Source organism: Sylvia atricapilla, chromosome 8 (genome assembly GCF_009819655.1).
Source record: "Sylvia atricapilla isolate bSylAtr1 chromosome 8, bSylAtr1.pri, whole genome shotgun sequence".
Lineage (NCBI taxonomy): Eukaryota > Metazoa > Chordata > Aves > Passeriformes > Sylviidae > Sylvia > Sylvia atricapilla.
In genome coordinates, this window is record NC_089147.1 from 29,545,074 (window position 1) to 29,564,056 (window position 18,983).

General features: G+C 43.2%; 1 protein-coding gene across 1 annotated transcript; it reads left to right on the top strand.

Annotated features, from left to right (window-relative positions):
- Positions 1 to 550: 550 nt before the first annotated feature.
- CDK1 (cyclin dependent kinase 1) lies at positions 551 to 9,420 on the top strand. Its single transcript, XM_066324238.1, has 8 exons — positions 551 to 628; positions 1,718 to 1,768; positions 3,193 to 3,349; positions 4,375 to 4,498; positions 4,888 to 5,058; positions 5,611 to 5,774; positions 5,903 to 6,044; positions 9,077 to 9,420. Exons 2-8 carry the CDS (start codon positions 1,732 to 1,734, stop codon positions 9,188 to 9,190), a joined length of 909 nt encoding a protein of 302 aa, XP_066180335.1. The 5' UTR covers positions 551 to 628; positions 1,718 to 1,731; the 3' UTR covers positions 9,191 to 9,420.
- Positions 9,421 to 18,983: the final 9,563 nt, after the last annotated feature.

The window sequence follows — 18,983 nt, forward strand, 5'->3', positions numbered from 1 at the left end:
CAAATAACGCCCAGGAGTTCCACCAGAACACGAGGAAGAGCTTTACTGTGCGGTGACAGAGCAAGGGGAGAGATTGAGCGGAGAGGATGTGGAGTCTTGCTCCCTGGAGCTATTCCAGAACCGTCGGGACGCCATCCTGTACCATCTGCTCTAGGACGGCCGTGCATGAGCAGAGAGGTGGGACCGGGCGACCCACGGGTGTCTCCTGCAGCCTGACCCATTCTGCGATTCTGGGATCGTGTCCCTTCCGCCCCGTGTCGCCGTCCCAGCGCCCCGGTGTCACCGGCTCTGGGCTACGCGGAACGACGCGCCCGCCCTGCCAGCCTGCCTCGACTCGCGCCGTCAGAGAACCAAGGGGACGCCCACTGCATCCTCGGCTTGCCACGCCCGCCCGCACAGCCATTTCTCCCTGCTCCCCCTCGCGGAGCCGAAAGCCGCCCTTTGGGCCTCGCTTTGGCGCGGAGCGCTCTGATTGGCCGCTTTGAACGGGCCCGGCGCGGCGCCATTGGCGGAGCGCGGCGGGCGGCCGGTTCGAATGCGCGGCGGCCCCGCCTCCCGGTCGCGCGGCGCTGCGGACGTGCCTGTGCGGCGGCGGCTCGTGCGGCGCGCGCGCGCGGCGGCTCCGCAGGTGAGGGGCGCGCGGCGGGGCCGTTGGCGCGCGCGGCCGCGAGAGGGGCAGGGGGAGCGGGGCAGAGGGGTGCGCGCTCCCGAGCGCTGCGCGGCTCCCGCTCCACAGCCCGCGGGCGCTGCGCGGCCCCGGGCCCGTCTGGGGCACTGCGCGGCCCCGGGGAGCCGGGCACGGAGCGGGCCGGGGGCTGGGCTGCTCCGAGAGGGCTCTGCACGGTGAGCGGGCGCCGCCCGCCCTGGCCGCAGCTGTAGCCTCCCGGAGCCGAAGGTAACGCGGATGCGCTCGGTGCCCGTGAGCCGCCCGCAGGGAGGTCACAGTGCCCGCCCCGGCCGCCGCCTCCGCCAGCTGTGCGGGACACCCCGGGCCGGTGCTCCTGCCGGGGCCGGTGCTCCTGCCTGGGCCGGTGCTCCTGCCGGGGCCGGTGCTCCTGCCTGGGCCGGTGCTCCTGCCGGGGCCGGTGCTCCTGCCTGGGCCGGTGCTCCTGCCTGGGCCGGTGCTCCTGCCTGGGCCGGTGCTCCTGCCTGGGCCGGGGGACAGCCCCGGGCCGGGGGACAGCCCCGGGGCCGGGGGACAGCCCCGGGGCCGGGGGACAGCCCCGGGGCCGGGGGACAGCCCCGGGGCCGGGGGACAGCCCCGGGCCGGTGCTCCTGCCTGGGCCGGCACCCGCCTCCCGGGGTTCTGCAGAGTGGCATTCCTCGCCGTTTCTACTTCATTCTCTTAAATGAGTAGTTACGTAAAAGTGTTGTGTAGGGTGCACTTTTTCAGTTCCCTGGAGGAGCTTTCTTCAAAGTTTTGGATTTGTTTTGGTTTTGTTGTTGTTGTTGTTGTTGTTTTGGGGGGTTTTTTGTGGTTTTTTTTCTTTTTTTTTTTTGTTTTTTTGTATCATTGCCCGCTCGTACTGTGGGGTGTAGTTTTTCTAGCCGGAATTCTGAATAAATATGTTCTGTGTTTTTGTTGATAAGAACATTGAAGTGTTTCACATTACATCTTGATTATGCGAGAGACAACTCGCTTTTAAAGACTTGGCATAGGTTCAGGGCAGCAACTGTTCACCCTCATTTTCTGTTTCTTTTTTCCTGTCCATTTCAGGGAAAACCACAGCAATGGATGACTACACAAAAATAGAGAAGATTGGGGAGGGTAAGTATGGGGGAACAGTGAGCTTTTAAATGCTCCACAGTTTGAACTATGGAGTGTCCCAGAAGCTCTGTGCGCTCTGCCTGTTACAGGAGTCACTGTGATTCAAACAAGTGGCTAACTAAGCCTGTGGCTTAAGTGCTGTGGTAGTTATCCATATCTGTAAAAGCTTTCAGCCTACCTTTTTTTTATTTTTAATTTTTTTTTTAAAGTGACATGGTCTTTTTAAAACATGCGACCACTGTTGAGAAGTGTCTGCCTACATTTTGATGGCTGATGTTCTAACATCCCTCCAGAAGGGAGAAAAAATACATTTTGTGTCCTTAAACCAGCTTAGAGTTTAGGAAGCTCCCCCATTTCCATGAGTATGAACTTATTGGTTTCCCCTAAAGTTGTGCAATGTGTTGTTTTGCTTGGAGCTGCTGGTAGAGAGTAGTATTTTCTGGATTGTTTTGCTCTGTTTATATACAGGCAGTGCAGATGTCAAGGGAAAGCCAGATGGTAAAGCTCTGAGAAGGAGTGACTTTTTACTTTACATTGAGGCACTGAGAAGATGGCTTCTGTGCAGATGTTAGTCACAACTCCCTGCTCCTGGAAATCCAGCCTGTGTTAACTGTAGAAGTCCGTGTGTTTTATCACACATTACATAAGGCTCTAGCCTTCTGTAGACTGGAAAATTTGAAGTACATTGTTCTGAGATTGCACACTCTGTGGCAATAGCAAAAGATATGCTTGGATCTTGCAACAAAGCTTTGTAACCAAAGCCTTGTGTGTGAATCTTTCTGAAATAAGCTGTTTTGGTCTTCATCTGAGGAATTAATGTTTCAAGAAGGGTAAAAAGAGAAGACTGACCCTGTCTTGGTTTGAGGGTTCTACTTCTGTGAACACTGATGATTAAAATTGATTGATTTGAGATTTACTTTTGGTTCCAATTTCAGCTTCTGCTGAGACCCACAGCACTAGCCTCTATCCTGCACTGAGGATTGTGCCAGAGATATTTCTACAGCTCACACCCATGGATGGCTGGACCTCAGACTGCAGGAGGAGCACTACTTCCATTTGCAGCTAAATCTTTAGCATTTTAATATGATGTATCAATGGCAAAATCATAATCCTTTATGATGATCTTGCCTGAAAGTTAGTCAACTTGAAACTCAAATAGTATCTGATTTTATAACTACATCTTCCAAATATTCACCTTTCACATTTAGGCTTCTAAGTACCCTGTTGTAACACCCACTTCCTGGGTGGCATGCTTTAAACAAAAATACTGCTCAGGTTAACTCCACAGCTAAGTAGTAGTTTGTGATCTAAACTGATGCTCCATTTGTAAGGACTTTTCCTACGTTAGCAGCTCGTGTTTGCAATAATTTAATTGTACCTGAAGCTGGTACTTTCTATATTTGTTTCACTGTCTTTTTGTTCAGGTACCTATGGTGTTGTGTATAAAGGTCGTCACAAAACCACAGGCCAAGTGGTTGCAATGAAGAAAATACGTCTAGAAAGTGAGGAGGAAGGTGTTCCAAGTACTGCTATCCGAGAAATTTCTTTATTAAAAGAGCTGAATCATCCCAATATAGTCTGGTATGCATATACTGGTATTTAGCTAAACTCTTGGAAGGGCACTAGGTCCCATCAGATCCTAAGTTATTTTTCCATTCTTCTAGTGAGGTGAGAACCTCTCTGCTTAACACAGTGTCTGCTTTGCAGAAAATAGTATAAATTCCATATTTATTCCAGTTTTCTAATTAAGCCTTCCTTATGCTGCCTCTTGACGTTCCAAATTTTTGTTAATTTAGAGATTTCTGTAAATTCTTTTCAGAGAGGTTATTGTGAGAAGGAGGCAGCATACCTCGTGAAATCTGGCTGAAGCTGTTACTTCAGGCAATCTCAGAACTTTATTTATCACCTTAAATCATCACCTTAGACCATTTGACTTAAGTGTTCTGATGTTCCTCCCTGCTGTTTTGTAGCAGGAATTTGGATGTGTTTTGGTGCTGTCATAGCTGGTACGCCTGAGCTGTGTGTGAAACTTCCATGAGTGACTACTTGACACGTAAAAATGATTGCAGCTGTTGTCTTCCCTGCAACATATTTGCTTGTTCTTTGATGCAGCAAAATACCTGATCTTTATTGTGCCTTAAAACTGGCCAAGTTCCAGCCAGGTAGTGTCTCAATGTATGTATGCTTGGGATTAGGGACCCCTACACTCCAAAGATGAAGAAGATGCTTAAAAATGTATGCAAATCCTGCTGTGTCTATTAGATTCCTATTAAATATTTGCTTAAACTCTCCTAGTAATTCAAACTCTGCTGTGACAGGCCAGCTTCAGAGAAGCTAGGCACCAACACCCACAGGTTTTAACAGCAGCAGTATTTTTTCTTCAAACTCCTGTGTCTGATTTAAGAGAACATTAAGAGGAAGCATATAGGCTTTTATTTCAGATACACTTGATGTTCCAGATGACAGTGTAACTCTTTAGGTCTGTTGTTTGAAGACTTAAGATTTCCATGTTAGGAAATTGGAAATATTAGCTTGTATCTCTGTCGAGAGAGGAAGTGTGAGTTCATGCATTTTGCAGTGGAAGTAATTGTATACTCAATTTTTAGTCTCCAGGATGTTCTCATGCAGGATTCAAGACTGTACCTCGTCTTTGAATTCCTTTCCATGGATCTCAAGAAATATTTGGATAGTATTCCATCTGGCCAGTATTTGGAGCGTTCACGTGTTAAGGTAATGAGGACAATTTCTTAACCTAAGAGGGAATTTAATTTAAAGATGACCTACTAAGCCATAAGCAGCTCCTATTTTCAGTATAATTAACTCCTTGAGAAATGAAAGGTTAAATAAGCAGCTGTAGATAATAAGATGAATGTGAGTTTTGCTTTCAAATGCCACTTGAAAATCTTTTAACTACTGAGATTAAACTGCCTTAAACTAATGTTCAGAATTTATTTTCGTGGCTTTTTGATTGATACTAACTCAATACCTGCAATGCCTTGGATCTCCACTTCCTGCTGCTGTGGGGAGAGCTAATGAAGGGAGCACCTTTGTGTTGCAGGACACTGACATGTACTAAAGGGAACTCCTTCCTTTCTTTCCTCCTACCTCATCCTTTCTAGAGTTACCTGTACCAAATTTTGCAAGGTATTGTCTTCTGCCACTCAAGAAGAGTTCTGCACAGAGACTTGAAGCCTCAGAATCTCCTGATAGATGACAAGGGGGTGATTAAACTGGCAGACTTCGGATTGGCCCGAGCCTTTGGGATTCCAGTGCGGGTCTACACTCATGAAGTGAGTTGGGAAATACTTCTGGTGGTTTGGATAGTGTGTACTTACTTCCTGCTAAGAACTGATTCTGGAACAGCTAAAAAGAATCAGTGTTTTCAACCCATAAGCTAACAAAACTATGAAAAAGCTATATTTTGTTTTTCAAAACAGTTTTCCACCTCTTTGACTAAGAAAGCATTTAACTAACGAAGCGTTTAATGTATCTCACTCACAGTGAATCAGATGGAGACTCAAACTTGCTGCTCACTGTCTGATAAAGGCATTTTTCTTTGCAGAGCACTCTGTTCTGAGGGGTTTTGTGGCTGGGTGCCAAAGGATTCCTGATCTTAGGGAAGGCTGTGCAGGCAGCTGCTTTGCTTGAAGTAGAAGCTACTGCAAAGGAGTTGGTTTGTCTCCAAATGAAGTTTGAAACTAGTATTACACTTTCACTAGAACTTCTAGTACTGGCTGTTTTTAGCAAAAACTATGAATGCTGCTTAAAAACAAGTGAGCCATTGTTCTTGCAGTCAATTAAAGGACCCAACTCCACAAACTTAACCTTTCCTTGTTCCACAGGTAGTGACACTGTGGTACAGGTCTCCAGAGGTGCTGTTGGGATCTGCTCGTTACTCTACTCCTGTAGATATCTGGAGCATAGGGACCATATTTGCTGAGTTGGCAACCAAAAAGCCACTTTTCCATGGGGATTCAGAGATTGACCAGATCTTCAGAATCTTCAGGTATGTAAGGCTGAACCTTTCCTTGCTGCTTGTGTGGCACCACACAAAAGTTGTGTGTAATTAAAAGTGTAATAGCACGTAACAGATTTCAGACTAAGCTAGTTAATATTTTGCTTATGCTTGCACAGAGCTTTAGGGACCCCCAACAACGAGGTATGGCCTGAGGTGGAATCCCTGCAAGACTATAAAAACACATTCCCAAAATGGAAACCTGTCAGCCTTGAAACACATGTCAAGAACTTGGATAAAGATGGACTTGATCTGCTGGCTGTAAGTAGTCTGTCCTAAACTGCTGATTAAGAAACTGAGTGAGCTGTTTGAAATACTCCAGAACACACAAAGCTGAACAGATCAGTCATGGCTAGAAGGAAAATATGGAGATCTTCAAGCTATCAGCAGTGGTATGAGCCTTCATTCTTGTAGAACTGACACCTTGTGTGACATTCACTTCTTTCACAAGTAATCCCAGACTATTTTTCACGTGAAGCAATTATGCCTCAGCTTTTTTATTAATAAGAAACCAGGAACAACTTGAAATTGAGGATGAGTCTTTATAAAGAGATTTAAGTGAAGGCTTCTGCCCATAAAGTAGCTGTCACCTTTCTGCTGCCAGCACCAATTGGGATGTGGCTGTATGACTGCCAAGATAGCTGGAAATGTTTATTCTCTGGTAGCATGTGGATTAATCTTGGTGGGCTCATCTTGGTTAAACTTCCATGGTGGCCTTTATAAACAAGGGTAGAAACAGCTGAATGTATTGGATTAGCTGAGACAAGAAATTTAGTTCAAGTCTGTCTGTCTCAATTGCCCTTAAATTTTAAATATTTTTAGCTGTGGTCTATTAACTTTTAATTGGTATCTTTTGTGTCTAGTGTGAGTTTCTTTTAGTGCTGTGGCCAGGCAGTTAAATTACCAACCACGCTTTGAATTGGCAAGCTCTTCATCAGTTTTTTCCATTTAGTGCTCTTCCCGCTCATGTGCTGCCACTGTGGGCTAATTTAGGTCACATCCTCGATGTCCTGAGGTATAAAACTTACCTTGGTTGTCCTTTGGCTGTTCTAAAGCTGCATTTTACAGTGCAGAGCTACATTTGGGGGTGTGGGTTGTGTGCTCTGTGTGTCTCAAGGCAAGCTGACACTTCAGAGCCCCCTTGCACAGCAGTACCTGGCTCATGGCTGAATGCAGTCACAAAGCAAATTATCCTTATTGGTAAAATGGCAGAATGCTCTGAATGAAGCAGTGTTGCCCAAAAAGCTCAAATTATCACAGGTTTCTCACAGTTTTTCTTGAGGGACAGAGTCCCAGTTCACACTGACAGCCTGAACATTTGTTGAACGTGTGGCTGTCCTGGATAGCTCTGAACCTTGCAGCACAGTCGTCTTACAGAGATAAAACCCATGACAGCACTTTACTAAATCAGTTTGAAATAGAATTGTTGCTGACTGTACTTACAAGCTGAAATCAATGGAACTGGCAGGAGAATCTTGTTGAAGCAGCTGTATGAAAAGGATGTGCCAAGGGCTCATGTGAGCTTAGGTGGGGCTTCACTGGGTGGAGCCAATGGTTGGGGCTGCTGCTAATAAAGGAAAAAAAAAGTACTAGTTCTTCATGGTGTTAATATAATTCTAGTCTCAAAGCATATTAAATTCTCTAAAGTCTTGTACAGTTCTGCCTTCATCAGTGGTGACATTTTAGTTTCCTACTAGTGGCTGGTGACAGTGGTATTCCTGACTGGAATCCCTTTAAGTTTCCTATGGTACTTTTTTAAGCCTTTTAAACCGTAATAATACTTTAAAAGCAACAAAACTGCGTCATTCCTTCTAGAGCACAAGCTCAGATATGTCAATGAAAATATTTTAGTGTTAAATTTTTTATACAGAGTATTGCAGATGGCATCTGTATATAAAGGAGCTTTCTTTGAAAACGTCTTAACACAAAAATGTGTAATTCAAATTGTGTGAGTGAGGTTGTGACTTTAAGACCCTCATAAGCTAAATGACTTCTATGGCCAGCATTTCAAAGCACTGGATGGCTGTCCTCAAAAACTCTTAATTATCAGGACAGTAGGTGCCAGGAAAAACTGACTGCTCAGAGAAGTTTTTTACTTATGCTATCGCTGTGGTGCTGTAGTCTCAGTGTCACAGCATCCCTTTTTCAGAGAAGTTTCCCTCTTTAAGTCAATTCTGAGAGAACCTTTGATTTCAGAATTAACTGTTCTGGGTCTAGGTAATAGGAACCTGCCACAAGGTAAAATTGGATATGCAAGGTTAAGTCTAGAGGCAGCATTGGATTTGGCAGGAGTTCAGAGAATATAAATGCAAATTCAGCGGTTTAAGTTGACTTGGAAGACTCCCTGTAGAATGAAGTGTAAAGATAGTTAAGTGTCAAGACTGAATACTGGGCAGAGCAATACTGGTTAAGTTTTGTTCTGGAAAACAGATTTGTTGTGCAGACAGGGCAGAGGCAGCTGGTGGAATCCTGATTATTGGAATTTGAAATGGTCTGTCCTTCAGTAAGGAGAAATAAAAAGGCTTTGCTTGTTTTGAGTCTAGTGCTAAACTGCTGAATGCTTCATTCCTTTTTTGACCCCTTGTATGATGTAAGCTATAGATACTTTTTTAATGACTAGAAAAACAATTTCTTCCTGTTTTAACCCCTCCTGGTTTTTAACCCCCTCTAGGGGTTATTTTAATGGCTGTGACATGCCTTCTTTTTCCTCTCATCACTTTTATTGAGGTATTCAATTGAAGAATTTTAATGCAAAGACTCAAGTTTTAACTGTTTTCTTCAGTTCTGCCTGTTTGTCCTCTACTTTCCAATTTGTATCTTGAAACTGAGTGAGCATTCTCCTGTTTTAATTGTAAAGTCACCAACCTGAGCAGAAGCAATTTGACATCACTTTGTTCAGTGTCAGTAACAAAACAAGTGGAAGACCACTTGTAAACATTTAGGGCTTTAACAGCCTAAAGCTTATTAATTTCCCTCAGTAAGAAGCTGAGACAGTTCTTGCTGCTTGGTGCCTGGTTGTGGCTTTAGTTCAGTGGAGGTGGTACCCAGACACAGGCAAGGGCTTGTTTATTGAATGGGGGGTAAATGTGATTCTTCCTTTTCTGAGATGTTATGTGCTGCCTCTGACTTGTAGGGGAAAACACCTCTCCAACTAGGAGAGTACAGAACAAAGGGGGGAAAATTACTTTATAGTTACTTTATTGTTATTGTTGTTAATATTATGGTTAAATATCTATTTAACATGATTTTAGTTCACATTTCATGAGGAAGTAAACGTTTCTTTTTTCTTCCAGAAAATGTTAATTTATGATCCTGCAAAAAGGATTTCTGGCAAAATGGCCTTGAACCATCCATATTTTGATGACTTGGACAAATCCACTCTTCCTGCTAATCTGATTAAGAAATAGACCTTGGACTAAATCATCCAGAGTGAAATAATTGTGATTACTTTTACTCTCAAATCTGTAATTTGTATGTCTGCCTCTTTGCTCTTAAGATTGGCTGTATTCCGTTTGTTCTGGTTTATGTGTTATCTAAATGTAAATATTAACCTGTTAGTGTTGAGTTCCAATATAATGCAAATATTGCTGCAGTTAATGCAGTCAACTTTCTATAAATAAAGCTTTAACTCAGTGAAGGACTGAACTTATTTCCAGGCCATGGCTACTCTACAGGACTATTTTCTTTGGAATGCACTGGAAAGGTACCACTTGGTTGAAAAAGCTGCTAACCCAAAGTTCTAAATGGCTGTTCCTGATATGACAGGAAATTCCCAAGTCTGAGATGTTTCAGTGTCAAGTCAGTTAGAATTTTACCTAAACATGGCAATTGATTTGCCAAAGGACATCAATTGTAAGATATGCTGAAGAACAGCAACTCACAAAAGTGTAGATTGCCAAACTAATTTTAAGTTTTCGAAGGTAGCTGCAAATCGTTATTTGAGAAGTCCTTTGCTCTATGCTTTTGTCTTGGAGGCCCAAGAATTTGAGATGTTGGCATGTGAACTCCTAGGAACTGTAATCATAAACTGAGGTGCCACATGGCTACAGCCTTTACCATAATTAAAGCAGAAGCTTTTTAAAGCTCCCTGGTATTTAACTGAACAGGGGAATGTTGTCAAAAGTCCATATAAAATTCAGATGTGTACTAATAACTTTGTATGGTAGTTCCCAATTGCTACCTCTATTCTTGGCCTTCAGACACATCATTAGGGGTGGGGTGTACATCTGGTCTAAGTTTTATTGGTTCTGGGCACTAGTGCTCCTTTCCTTGCTGGTGGTGGCCAAGGCTTGCAGCTCAGTGGGGAATAGTACTGAAAGTACTTAGATTTCTAAATCAGGTCTGTGAAAGCACTGATATGGACTCTATAAACAGTGAGGTTTGTAGGAGCCCTATCCTACATTAAAATCTGGACACTAAAAGCAGTGGAGATGATGACATCCATCCAGTTCATCAGCTGTTTATTGTGTCCATGAGTAGCTGAAAGTGCTAGATGTAGCTTTTGAGAACAAGCAGCATGGTGAGAGAGAAATGCCACTTGGGCTGTTACCACTGTTCTCTGCAAACTGCTTCTCAGTCTCCAGAAATATTGGAGACTTGGCTTAATGGTATCATTTCATAGCAGAGCACTGAGGAGGAGAGGTTTTTGAAATCATACAGGTGACTTACTTCACTGGAGGCAGTGGGGGAGAAGATTGTGTTGGCTGGCTCCTTTCTGTTAACGCCAGTGAAAGGATGCAATTTCAAGACAAAGTAGGGCCCTAATTTGTCTCCATTTGCATGTAGTAACTTGATACAGCCTTTACAGGCCAAGAGATTTGTAATTGCTCCTGCTTAATTGGTTGCCGTGGTGGAGAAAAAGGGGAACCTGCCAGTCGCTGCATTAAAAATCAGAAGCTAGTGCATACACCAGGTTCTGTGTGTGGAAAAGACTTCAGCTGGACAAACTGAATATTTTGTTGCTTGCAATACTGGTAAAGCCTTGTTTTGGTTTTGTAAGTAACTAGTGTCTGTCTCAGTTTAAAGTGAGCTAACTTAACTAACATTTTTAAATACTAAAATTTCCAAAGAGAGCTTTTCAAGAACAGTAACTTACTCCAAATCTGCGATCTTTCTTGTTTAGCCAGGCACTGTAACAGCTGCTGTGACATCACTAGCTCTGAATGAGCCATTATAGTGCTCCCACTAAAGCAGGGGAACACGATATGTGCATCTGTGCCTCAGGTGAGATCAGGTGCTGAGTATCACCCTGAGACACCTGACTCTGTCACAGCTCCACTGTTAGCAATGGGGCAGAGTTATCAGTGAGGCAAATCGCTTCCCTTATGGAAAATTACATCATCTGCTCTTGGTAACTGCCCTGCTGCCTGCACCTACACGTAGAAGGTTTGTGATGTTCAAGCTTTGGCCACCAAAAACCCAATTTTATTCTAGTGAAAACTCAGTGTGCCCTGCACTTTTGGGATTTTACCCACTGCGGGTGATAATCAGCAGACCTGTTTATTGATGCCTATTGCAGTAGCTTTCTTATTGTAAGAACTGGGGATGAAATTACTTTATTTAAAAGCAGTGTGCTCCTCTCTAAAATGAAGTTCTATAATGTAATGTTGCATTGGTATTGCCTGTGGTACTATGGCTGCTCAGTATCATGTTTTCTACTGGAGCACAAGTAAACCCCAGCTGAAAATGATAAACTTAACTTGGTGTTTGACTTCACTTGCTTGTCCTCCATACCATGGAAAAGTAATGGAGGTGGATAAGTTTTGTGTGTACAAGAATAGGAATTTACACAGGATCAAACTGGAGTTTTGGCAGTGGTTTGGGGTTTTTTTAAGCTGCCAAGTGCTAGCAGGCTGCTGAAGTGTGGGGTAGGTGTAAGTTTTACACTGGTGCAGAGGGGATGGGAAATGTACCTGCAGGAGTCAGAAAGAAGACACTTACTCAATCCGATTGCATTTGCTTAAAATTACTTACACTTAAAATTACTTTAAAGCAGCAAATGTGTGGGAACCTGTTCCCATGTTGGTATCTGGGGTTATTTCTGAACAGCCAGCTTTGAACAGCACTATTCTTACCCACAGACCTGCACAAAGGCACAGCACTACCACTGGCTCTGTTTGATTTTATTTTATATTGGGTTTGTAAAGACTGGGGGAAATAAGGAAACACTGATATACAGGCCTTGCTTTCATTAAGCCTGACTATTCTCCACCAAGCTCCTCGCCTTATTTTCTGACATGCTGCATCAATTTATGGAGTAATCTAAGAATTTCCTATTGCTTTGACCACCAGCTGCTCTGGTTTACATCTGCTGCATCAATGCCTCATTCCAGGTAATGGCTTTTGATTTCATTCCCATGTATTCCTGTATAAAGCATTGTCTCCTCATGTGTAAATGTCAGCGGGGTACTGGGTGTTCTCCTCTGTTGTTGGGCATATTTTACTTCAGCCTGGCTATTTCAATATATTCTTGTTGTGTTTGAATCAATAGCAGGCTATTGATGCTGCTGCTAACAGATTAATTGGGTGATCTCAAACATGTATCTTCAGTACAGGTGGCTGGCTGCCTTTAATGGAAGAATTGGAGGTGAGAGCTGCTCTCTCCAAATTGATAAAGCGACAGGCATTATGCCCTGGGGAATAATTAGTGGCTTTACAGGAATAGTTATATTTAGTTCTTTGAATTCACTGAAGATCTTTCTGCTGACCTCTGAAGGGTTTAGGTAAGACAGTTGGGAGGGGATTTTTTTTAAAAAAAGAATTTCCCCCAACTATTTTAAGTGACAACCAATTGAAATCTGAAGAAAGCCTGCATACAACTCCCAGAATACTTGGCAAATGCAAAGCCAAGTGTTGGACTGAGAGCCAAACCCAGAGATCTGGGTCATTTCCAGCAGGGATCCTTGGGTCTGAGGAACGTGTTTTCCCCGTGACAGCTTGGACTTGCTTTAGCAAGGCCCAGGGACCCTTCTAACCCACGTGGGGCTAAAAGAGCTTCCCTGGTTTTCATTTGCTCTTCATCTACTGCTTTTCTTTGCACAAGACACATTAACTATCACTTTTCCTGCCAACTGTTGGTCTTCCAGAGGAGGGTGGGGTATTTTGTGTAAAAAAGGAGAGATTTTGTGCTTGTATCAATAACAGTCCTCGTTGCCATTTCCAAGCACCCTTTGGTGCTATTTTTTCTCCTCTCTTATCTCATCTATTGCCTTAAGAGGCACTACAGATGGACTTTTTTAAGGCCATTCCCTTGACAGTGATTAGAGGAAGAACATCACAGCCCAACCAAGGGCTGGCTCTGCATGTCTTGCTTCCACAGGGCACTAAAGACACCGAGGAGGGTGATCTAGCACCTGAGGGGGTCTCACCTTGGCCCTTTCATAGAAGAGGGCTCTAAAATGCTTCCAATTGGTGGCATGGGGGGATGAAAAGAGAAGTCAGTCCTTTTCCCCCTGTGGGTGCTCTGAACAGCTCCCTGGGGGCTGGCAGGCCTTCAGAGCCCTGGGGAGATCAGCAGGGATTTAACTAGGCAAAGACAGGCAGGGAAATGGCTGTGTCTCTGTGTCCCTCTTGGTGGGAGCTATCTTTGGCGGCTCCCCACAGCATCTCAACCTTTCTGTGTTATCTCAGAACTCACTCAGTGTGAGCCAGTCCTTGCCTTTGTGTGCTTCATTTAAACCCTTTGCCATGTAAGCTGTGGACAGGATTCTAAATATTTCACAGCTGTTTGCTGAACTGTGTTTGATTTGGGCTCTCAGCATAAAACATTTCGTATCACAAATGTGCCTGAGACCTGTCAATTTTTCTCCCCACAATCCAGATATGTTTCTGAAATATCCTTTAACTCACTGGCTGCAAGAAAGGAGGTGGGGCTCTCTTGTCTCAGATTTGTCTTGATCTTCCTTGATTCTAAAACTATCATCTGAGGATGAGGAATTACAGCTTCTATTACAGCCTCACCCCGCTCAGTATCTATTCCTGGGGTATACTGAAACCACTGAATTCCTGGGAAGATACTCAGCATCCTTTGGTGACAGGCAAAAGGATAAAAAGAAGTAACCAAAACAACGTAGAGCGTGTAAAATGGGCATATGGATAAGTAAGCTTAAATTATTTTGTGTTTCTAGAAGGAAAAAAATATTTCTTAGAAGTTGTCAGAGAAATCATCTTGAATATTAGAATGACATTTAAAAGACTTCAGGAAAGTGTAATTTCTTTTTTAAATCTCATGGTGTAAATCTGGTGCTTTTCCCTAGCTCAATAATTAAATAAATTATATTTTCTTTCTTAGTATTTGGGGCTTAAGATATACACGTGTGAAAATAAACACAATGGAACTGTAGCAAAGATTATTTCTGAAGAGCTGCAACGAGACGTGTAAAGCCCTGATGTGTACTTGGGATAAAAGTCACATTTTCTTATTATTCCTGAAGTTTATGTTGCCTCTCCCTTGGCCACGCGGTGTCACTCTGGCACCTCGGTACTGGCAGCCAGGCAGGGGGCAGGGACGAGCAGAAAAACTCACTCAGACTCTCCCGGCTCCATGAAAAATTGAAGGGTATTTATTTTCTGGTAGGCAGCCAGGCTGAAAATAATATCTGAATTGAAAGCCTTTCATGAAACATCTGGGCAGTTAAATTTTGCAAACTTCAAAGATGTCCCGTACCGTACTGACATACTGATTTCTCTCTTTAGTGAAGAATCGTTTAGGCTAATGCACAAAAGCCTCTGTAAAAACCGTTTCATGCTAAAATTAATGATCAAAATGACTATGCTTAATAAAGCAACTACCACAGGAGTGCCAGTCAATATAGTTAAACTACAACAGGCTCATAATCAGTCTCTCAAATCGCTATCAGTTGTTCGCAGTGGCCAGTTCTGCAGTGGATTTTTCGAGGTCTGCATGCTTAATCTCCAGATTTTCCATTTTGGATTTGATACGTGTGTGCAAAATTGCGCCTGTGGTTTTGTTTTGCAGGCTGTCATTTTTAAAGTACTTTTCTTAAGCTTGACCAGATTCTCTGCTGGTAAATAATAGTAATAATAATGACAATAGAGTCACATTTTATAGCAGTTGAAAATCTGGTCCTCAACACTGACTTCAAATATAAGATCTTATTTTTACTTGTTGATATGTGTTTTCCTAAATGCAAAAGCTAAAAGCAGAACTATGTCAAATACTTCCTAGATGACTCCATCTGCTCTTAGAGCCATGGGATTATACAGTCACATGCCTGGTAAAATTCACCATAGTGCTGGTATAGGAAGCATTAGGATTTTCTTCTCTCCTTTGAACATACAGAGTGATGTACAGCTAAATAACCACCATAAGTTTACACTAATAATTCTGTCCACTGAGCTGCTTGAGGCAGAAATGCAAGTGCTAATGTGTAGGAGCTGTACTTTGATAGTTATTCTTGGAAAGGAAGAAACACACTAATAATTTCCCACTTCTCATAATATGGTCTAGGTAAAACTGCATTTTACACATAGTAAAAGATCATAAATAAATGTAAATACACAGCAGGTGTCCCTCTCCTATGCCATGCAGAGTACTTGTTCTGGTAAGTAGGAAAAAATACTAAAGCAGCTGCTTTATACTGGAGCAATTTTCAAAGAGAAGTAAAAATCACACATGAGATGCTCATCTCCAGAAGTAACATTAATACAATAGACAGAGATTGAGCACAAAGAAAAAAAGTCTTTAGCAGAATCTGTCATTGACTTAACTCTGAGAGTCCCCATGTGTCATTGTTCAGCTCCTGGAAACCCCATCCAGGGACTGACTCTGTGATTTAACTCCTACTCTACATCCAGGCTGTGCCCCTTTGCACCAGGAATGCTAAAACCTCATGTTCAGGATGGTTTGCTTACTGCCATGTATAATTAAAACTAGACTAGTCCCTTTGAAGAAAAGAACCTAGAGAAATAAGGTAGAGATTAATTTGCTCTTATGTCAGTAAGAACAAAAAAAAAAAAAAAAAAAAGCTCTGACATTATGGTTTGCTGCAATGAAAAAATTATACATAGCATTTCATTCATCTATGTAAAATAATTTTTTCATGTAATGTTTTCTTAGTTAAGAATAACCCTGACTTAGAAAAAGACAAGTTTATGGATAACAAAAAGCAGTGCTTGTCCAGGTTTTCGCTCCTTTAAGCTTTGAACAAGTATGAACTGTTTTAATTAGCTCTCAACACCTTTATATTGTCATTTGAACTGGGAGTACTCTGCATACATGTAACAGTTGCTTTAAACAGGGAGTATTTGCAAAGCAAATTATTGTGTTTGACAATCTCTCAGCAGCCAAGCAGCATTAAAAAAAGGTTTTTCCTTTGGTTCCATTGCTTGTTTGATTTGATTTCTTTAATTCTTAGGATAGGAGTAAACGACCTTGAAATCCATTTGGTATTTTGAAACATGGAGAGTATCTCCCAGCTGATGAAACCAACAGGCTCAGTGGATGTCCCTTCGTGTCTAGGGAGGGTGCAAATAGCTGGAGTTTGAACTTTGGTGTTTCTAGCACCATTTCTGCAATGAGTTTTGTCTGAATGTGACTGTTTGTCTGGGAGAAGCTAAAGCAAAATTACAGGCTCTGGCCCTTCCATTTGTAGATTTGACATGCCAGTTTTCCTCCTGAATGTGATTATTACATTTACAACACAACACTCGACTGAAACGTCAAGAAAACTGGAAACTAGTGTTACCTCCAGCAGAGAGCAAAATAAACACATTCCTGCAGTGTGTTTCTCCATGGCCAGACTCAAATTTCACATCAAACAAATCTAGCAAGTGACAGGTCACAACACATGCCTTTAAAATACCAGAGGAAAGAGAGCTTCTTCAGCAGCAACCATATAAACAAAACCAAACCCCCCAAATTCTGACCAGCCTCAAAGCATGTTAAAGGCACACTCCAGGCAGTTTTCAGTTCAGTAGCCAGCCCACACCAGCACTGGTTATTCTGCAGTCATTCCTTGTGTTAGGACAGGGATTGTCCTGCTGTCTGGACCTTAAGCCCTGCACTGAAATTATTCTGTTACTCCATGTCTCCTGGGGAAAAAAAACAACCAAACAAACCAAAACTAACATGCCACTGCATTACGGTTGTGGCTTGCTAAGACTGAGGAGGAACACATGACAGGGAATAAGCTCACAGGCTTCCTTGATTTTCCAAAGGCATGGTCAAATGGAAAGGTTATTCTGGGATAACATTACCCTCCAGCAGCAGGCCTACACTAGGTGGTACCTGCCATTAGCCTATGACAAATGAGAGGTAATCCAAGTTTAATTCTTACAGAAAATATACTTCAAAAAACCACCCCAAAACCAGTCTGATCTAAGTAACTGAACACTCAGAAAGTTCCCTGGCCAGCAGGAAATTTTCTCACCATCTGGCCCTATATTTTCAAAGTGACAGGTTCAAAGCATTTGCCATGATTTTGACAGTGCTTGACATTGCCATTTTAATAAACTGGCTTCCAAGGGAAAGATTTTTCTGTTCAGGGAATTCTCTAATAAGGGCCCAGAAAGACTTTCACCTATTGAGGAGTTCAAGTCAGCTTTTCAGATTTTACACTTGGGATTGTGGAACAAGAGCATGGGACTCATACAGAAGAGTTTCAGACTATGGGAGTTATATGCAAGCTGGGGGAATTGTCAGAGTCATAAAGATTTGTCATTACAGTAAGTGAAGGTTTATTATTATTACTTTATTGTTATTATTTTAATAATTTCTGGCTATAAAATTATGAGCTCTGTGATCTCAATTGGCCCCATAAGACTTTCTGACCAGATAAATGAGTCAAAGTGAGACATCAATATTGGAGGCTTAATGTCCTGTGGCTAGGTGGGATTATCTGTGTGTCTGCTCTAATTTAAAAAGCTTCTTGTTTCAGGGAAGTGGTCACAGCACCAAGCCTAACAGAGCTCAAGAAGCATTTGGATAATACTCTTGGGCACATGGTGTGACTCTTGGGGATGGTGCTGTGCAGGCCTAGGAGGTGGACTCAATGACCCTTGTGCATCCCTTCCAACTCAGCTGATTCTGGGATTCTGTGATGTTAGTCTCCAGGCCTCACAGAGGAAGAGACAAATAGCCCACTGATAAATAGAAGATAAGTAGCCTCGCTGTTACAGGAACCAGCTGATTGTGAGTTGTCAGCCTGGATCTGCTGGAAGAATACAACCACTGCCTTGTGCAAAGCACCTCAGAAAGTTCCACATCCCCACACTAGCCCCCTGCAAGGGCCCAGAGGGGAGGGAGTGAGGCTTGGCTCAGCTGTCCCCATCTGTGTGCAGGGACTGCTCCCCCAGAGCTCTCTGTTTTTGGGAGCAGGTGAATCCCAGGGGCCACCTGGGCCTGTCCCATGTCTGACAGCAGCAGTGGGTTCAGGAGGTCACTGCCCCAATGAGCAAACCCCATGCAATGACTGTCCCAGTGACCAAACAGGGGCTGGCAGGAGCAGGTGGAGGGAACAGACTCACATCTCTTTGATAAAACACCCATCACTTTCCTGGCAGGAAGCATCTCCCCTCCAGCAGGTAAAATTACAGCACTAGGAGTGTTTACCTGGGCCACAGAAAGGATTGGCAGAGCATCCCCAAGAGCTTCATCATGCTGAAGGAAACACGCAGCTCCAGAGACTCACACAGACACATCCAAAGCATCCAAGTATCCCCAGTAATTTCTTCATGTGTTCAGTCACATGCACTACTCCCTACAAACCCACAGGCTGTCACCAAATGCAGTGTGTGTGACATGGGCAGATACAGCATCACAGAAAAGCTTCTCCAAGGAAGGGATAAACTCTCACCTCTAAGGGAGGTCAGGGAACAGACACAGGGGAGTGTTTGCCTTCTGCTGTGCAAAGGACAACAACACTAGAACACCGAAATCTTTCCTCAGGCCTTGCTGCCTGATGGAACCAAGGAAGAAAGGTTACATTCGAACAATTTCAGGAAAATTTCAGCTGCAGACTCAAAGTGAAGCACAAAGGATTAAACACCACTCTCTCTCTCTCATGATCAACAGAATTCTCTTACCTTTCTTCCTCAAGATCCTCTGAGGAGATGCTGTCTTTGAGATCCAAGCTCCAAATTTTAGACAGGGCTGTAGCAGATGACTCCACAACAGAAGAATATAGGTTTATACTATGATGGGAAAATATTTCTCATTAACACTCTTTTTCTTCCAAAATG

Bases quoted from the DNA above. Each gene is read 5' to 3' on its own strand.
- CDK1 (XM_066324238.1), top strand. From the start codon at position 1,732: ATGGATGACTACACAAAAATAGAGAAGATTGGGGAGG. The intron at 3,350-4,374 runs GTATGCATATAC...CTCAATTTTTAG, and splicing joins AATCATCCCAATATAGTCTG to TCTCCAGGATGTTCTCATGC. The intron at 5,059-5,610 runs GTGAGTTGGGAA...CTTGTTCCACAG, and splicing joins TGCGGGTCTACACTCATGAA to GTAGTGACACTGTGGTACAG.